We start from the raw sequence: 5737 nt of genomic DNA on the forward strand, positions 1-5737 counted from the left end.
TTGTTTACATCTATAAATAGGCGAATGTCATTCAGAGTAATTTATTTTTTTTTAAACATTTTGTGAATTAAAAAATGTTTAAATCGAAATGTTGATTAGTTGACTAATAATAGGACGAAATTATTAGAAATTATTTAACATGTCCAGGAAACAAATAAAAAAATAGTCAATTTAATAAATACTTTGAATAAAAATTTATCATCGCAGTTAGATTTTTTACACTACAAAAATACTAACGTAACGTAATAAATAAAAACCGGTGAAAATGGAAAAACCTTATAGTTTAAAAATAAATTGCAGAAGAAAATATTAAAACATAAAACCCACTTATCAAACAACCTTTGAACTTTCGAAGGTTCTTTCTACGCAATGGATTAACCGAAGGCTGATGTACTAACTTATCTTTATTCAAAGCTCTGTGGAAGTAGTAAAAATTAAGGAAATACCGGTTTATCACACAGAAAGAACACTTGATTGTAACGAAGTGGCTGCATTCTGGCTCACTACAGAAGCAGAATTCGAGGAGGTCAGTAGGGATATCATAGGAAATGATTTCGGTTTACGTGTTTTGTTTATGTGGTTTGTTTTTGTCAGTGGTCCATTCCCGTACGTATATCTCCATTTGATTATTACAGCTTTTTAATATGGTATTTGGCAATAGAAAACTTAGGAGAATTTTGTAAAACTCCTTCGGGATAGTCTGCATTATGCATTAGTCTCTACCAGTGTGACTCGCTAAGAGCTTTACATCGATCCTCTACTAGAACTCAAGAACAAACTAATTTTTTAATATCTTCCAAGTAAGTATTTTATTGTATTTTTATTCAAGGTGATTCAGAATTTTATCTAATATTAGAAGCTCCGGAAGTAATAGTAATAGAATTTTGTTTATACAAACATGCAAATGCAAATAATTGTAATGTTGGGACATATTAGGCAACCACTTAAACACAAACTAACGTTTTTTACACATCCGGAAAGTCTTTCTGGGATACGACATTGGCAAGATTAAAATCAAAAATGTATTTAAAATTTTGTTTCAAAAAGTTTGTTATCTCTTTTATTGTGTTTGCAACCGGTTCTAAAAATATCAATAAATGTTATGCAATTTTTTAGTATGAATGTTGAATGCAGTATAATGCATGATAACAATAGATTTAAGCACATTCATAGGAGATATACCTCAATTTTTACAGGTATATGGTGTTTCAAATATAAACGTAAATTATATTTTAGTTTTTTAAGGGTTTTAATAAAGTACCCGCAAGTATTGATGTAACTGATGAAAATTACAGGCCCAATCCATCTCTACCAAGCAAAAATGAATGTGGATGGCAGGTAATTTATTTAATTTATATAAAAGTTGCCACACTGCAAACTAGAATCATTCTAAAGAATCAATCAAAGTGTTTTTTTGAATCTACTGTCAATTAGACAAAGATTTAGAAAAAAATATTTTACTTCTGTGACACTGAAGGCCACACTTTCATTGTCTGCACAAGATTGAAGCTGAATATATAAAAACTGCAAACATATGGCATTGCAATGTTTAGATCACAATGTAGATTTTGGCAAGCAGAATCTGTCTAAGTTGACCTATTTTGACAGCTTTTTCAGGTCATAAAGATTAGTAAATGACTTTAAAATATTCTATACATGGTGGTCTAGTACAAAAAAGCAACAATTTCAAGTGGATAACAAAAAAACAACATCCAAATATTCATCTTCGTTCTTGTTCATCAAAGTTATATTTGTAACGCGTTTCTGAATCTTCCTGTATACTCGTAGATTCCCACAGAATAATATGTTTGTATTGAACTTTTTTGTGTAAGTCTTGATGCAGATGAGGTAATAATAACCCTGACAACACGCGATTTTCAAACAACAACTTTCAATAAAATAGCGGGTATTTAAATTTTTTTAAGAGAAGCCCTTACAGTGTGATGAATACCGTTTAACGGCACACGGCCGACACGTAAATAACGCACTCGGGTGATTATAAACTTCGCTTGTTATTTACTCGTTATCGGCCTTGTTTCATTAATAACTATAAATCTTTTAGAACTTATTTAACTTACTCTTAGAGCTTATTTTTAGTCTACTGCTCGAATACTTAAAACCAAACGGTAAACACGGCACATCTTGCGAAGGTTCTCTCATAAATAGCCGCTACATACTCACAGCTGCGCATTGTATTACTGGAGCAATCTTAAAAAGAGGACAACCGTACCGACACCAAAACTCTAGGTAAATTCCTCAGTCTAAAATCTCATAATTGTAGTATAAACATTCGATTTGGCGAGTACAACATCACCAGTCCAACACAAGACTGCTTTTATCACAGTGGTCAGAGATTTTGTAATCGGCCTGAGGTTAACGTAGGTATTGAGGAGTTGATTCCACATCCAAGCTATATAAAAGACTTTAATTATTTACATGATATAGCATTAGTTCGGTTGGAAAGAAAAGTACAATATACAGGTATAAACAATTGAAAAATTAAAACTGTAAGTGATTTTGACTGTTTTCAGACTTTGTTCAACCAATCTGCTTGCCTGAACCTAGCTATGAGACAGCCACAGGTGAACAATTAATTCTTGCTGGATGGGGTGAAACTAATACAGGCAGAAGGAGCGAGGTAAAGCTGAAGCTATCAGTGTCTAAAACTGATTTTGAACGATGCGCTAAAACCTTTAGCAGATGGGGTGTCACACTAACAAAGAATCAGTTATGTGCTGATGGTGAAGATGAAAAAGACACCTGCACAGGTATACTATAAAAATTTAAATTTACTATACTGAAATGATGACAAAAACAGGTAACGGTGGCGGTCCATTGATGAGAAATTTGCCCACTGACAGAACCAGATTCATGCTTGAGGGCGTGGTGTCATTTGGAGCTATACCATGTGGAACTCCAGGATATCCTGATGTTTATACTAAAGTTGCTAAATATGTTCCTTGGATTCATAATACAGTCAGGCCTTGAATTGAAAACTGTTTTGTAATATTTTACTAATTCTAAACTAATAAATTAAATATATTACTTTTAAATGTTTGACTTTTTATCTGTTACACAGGTTATTTAAAGAAGGGAATTAAGGAGCAATCTTAATGCTACTTTGCTTTGTAGGTGGACTTTTGTTATACAATCTTGCAAAGCCTAATCAGCCAACTAAGAATAGAACTAATTTTCAAATGGATTTAATGAGAAAAATTACTTAAGAATAGATTGCATAAACAGGGAATTATTTCCCAGCCGATTAGTAGAGCTCAAAAAATTAATAGAATCATTCTAGAACTAGCAAAAACAGCATGGAAAAGATATTTTGTGGTAAAGCTGCATATATTTCTACTTTATTCAATATTCTTTACAAACTATTGATACAACTTCAATTGCGCTACACAAACGTGATTTAACGTATTTACTTACATGTTTTTGTATACAAAGCTTATGCGAAAATAGAGGAGTAAAAGAGAAATCTTTTAAAAGTTTATTTTGAATGTGACAACTGTCAAAATCGTCTCCATAAAGCTATAAAGCTAGATCAAAAACATGAAACTAAGTAAAATACGTTTGATTTAGATTCAATGCATTTTATATCTTCCTCATTGCATGCCTGATAGTTATGACATTTGTCAATCTGTGTCTAACTTAATTTAGTTTATTTTAAGTGTGAAAACTGTCAAAATTATCATAAAGCTATAAAAATAGAGCACACACACAAAAACAAAAACACTCTATTTGAATCACGTAAAATGCATTGTATACCTCCATCAGTGCATTTTTGACATTTAATAATCTATTTCTGATATAATATGCTTTATTGGATTGCAAGTTTTGCTGTAATTCCTCTACTTTTCAAGTGACTTCTCGATGACTGTGTTAGATTTAATTAAGCAATTTTTACTATACAGGGTGTCCCAACTCTATTTAGACGCTTAATTTCTCCGTTCCTGTACATTTTAAAGAAAAAGGTTTCGGATAGAAATTTATTATTTAGAATGGGACTTTCAATGACAATTTACTTATATAAACAGGGTGAAGCAAAAACGCACTTTTTGACATAAACTTCTTTTTTTTTTCAATGGAACGCCCGTGTATTTTCTTGGATCCACAATGTGTAATACTTTTTTTTCTAAATCTTTGCGAGAAAATCACAAAAAATGCTCAAACTGGCGTCCATTTCCGGTATGGCAAGATTCATACCTTCTAAGCAGCTCCACGGTACAAGCATTTCTAATTGTCTGTGGGGATATTTTCCTGTGGACACGTATAATTTTTGTTTTCAAATCCTCCAAATTTCTTGGCTGAACAGAATAGACCTCATTTTTCGAATAACCCCATTAAAATAGTCTGATGGTGTCAAGTCAGGTGACCTTGCGGGCCTACCTGATTGATCCTTGATTACCTATCAACTTAGTTCCAAAATAATAAATTAAAAAATTTGATACAATTAAGCTGTTGTGCGGTGGCGCACCATCTTGTTGCCACCACATATTTAAACGTTCGTTTCGCAAAATGAAATAATAAATGTCAACTTATTTTTTGATATACTATCGGATAGTCGATTATCGACAAGAAGCATTGTCTTAACAACTAATCATCACATCTTTACCAACTTAATAATATAAAGTCTTTAGTTCTAACATTTCTGCACGAATTCACAAAAGTTTATATGTCCTGATGGTGAACTCATGTAAGTCAAAACGTTTAAATACCATCAAAAAATATCGTACGATTGAAGTTTTTAGAAGAAGATACTAGATAGACTTTTTTATGTTAATGTTAAAAGTTTGGGTAAACAACTATAATAGACTTTCTGGAAAAATTCACAATGAACTTGGTGATCTGAGGATGACCGAGGCCACAGACAAAAGCATAAAAATTACTATTTATTTTTATTGACTTAACCTAACTAATCCTCAACAATCGCAATAAACTATTAATTTTCTGGACTACTACTTCTTTTTGAAAACTGCTGGTCGAGCAGGCCTTACCTTTTGAAGGTCTAAATAAAGTATTGTGGGGACGACTGCGTGTCATTCCCTTCCTTTTGTATTAATTTTCTGTTAAATTAGAATGTTTTTCAATTTAATTACATCTAAAAAATGTACCTGTATAGGCGTATATTAAAATTAGCTACTACATATTAAAACGTTCTTTACACAACAAAATATTTCCTGCAGCAAAAAACTTTTTGCAATTAAGTCCTCCAGTGTACAATTCTCGCTAAACCGAGTGTTTCTATTATTTCAATTTAACTTTAATTAAAATTTTGTTTGCCTTAAAAAATTCAGGAATGTTCTACAGTGAAAAATCATTGTTACGGTATTTTTAGGCGGAAGCCACTTTAATTTCTGGACGTTTTGAGTAGGCATCTCCATTGTTATGCAGTCTTTATGACATAAAAGACAATAATAATTAAAATCTGTGTTGTAAAAAAGTTTTTAGTTTGGGAAGACTTTAATTACTTCCAGTTTTGATGAATGCAATTGAGTCTAATATTGTCACGTTAAGGGGTAGCTCAGCTCTACGGTGCATCATCCGGAGGGTATGGGAAAAACTTTTTTCACAAAAATATATACACTTTTCTCTTAAAACTGTTTCTCGATTCCTAGATAACGTTTTCAAACGCAAAAAATAATTAATCCTTTCATTGGGTCACCTTTCAACTTTGTCATTGAGAGTATCTTTTTGCTCACCTTTTTGGAGTAACATGTTGAAATTTTCCTAT

The 5737-nt window shown here is 32.0% G+C and overlaps 1 protein-coding gene across 6 annotated transcripts; it reads left to right on the forward strand.

Annotated features, from left to right (window-relative positions):
- Positions 1–349: 349 nt before the first annotated feature.
- LOC145729434 (phenoloxidase-activating factor 1-like) lies at positions 350–3057 on the forward strand. Of its 6 annotated transcripts, XM_081980197.1 has the most exons (8): positions 350–606; positions 662–800; positions 1296–1338; positions 2098–2226; positions 2282–2382; positions 2446–2481; positions 2532–2768; positions 2819–3057. In XM_081980197.1, exons 3-8 carry the CDS (start codon positions 1322–1324, stop codon positions 2986–2988), a joined length of 690 nt encoding a protein of 229 aa, XP_081836323.1. In that variant the 5' UTR covers positions 350–606; positions 662–800; positions 1296–1321; the 3' UTR covers positions 2989–3057. The 6 variants fall into 6 exon arrangements, with proteins under 6 accessions (XP_081836323.1, XP_081836325.1, XP_081836319.1 ...); XM_081980199.1 differs by lacking the exon at positions 2098–2226 and having other exon boundaries at positions 356–606; XM_081980193.1 differs by having other exon boundaries at positions 363–606; positions 2282–2481.
- Positions 3058–5737: the final 2680 nt, after the last annotated feature.

This window comes from Ips typographus, linkage group LG5 (assembly GCF_016097725.1).
Source record: "Ips typographus isolate SLU linkage group LG5, UJ_Ityp_2.0, whole genome shotgun sequence".
NCBI lineage: Eukaryota > Metazoa > Arthropoda > Insecta > Coleoptera > Curculionidae > Ips > Ips typographus.

What these genes read in the sequence shown, in the direction of transcription:
- LOC145729434 (XM_081980193.1), top strand. An exon ending in ATCTTAAAAAGAGGACAACC is followed by an intron (nt 2,227 to 2,281) that starts GTACCGACACCA and finishes TCATAATTGTAG; the next exon opens with TATAAACATTCGATTTGGCG. An exon ending in AAGAAAAGTACAATATACAG is followed by an intron (nt 2,482 to 2,531) that starts GTATAAACAATT and finishes GACTGTTTTCAG; the next exon opens with ACTTTGTTCAACCAATCTGC.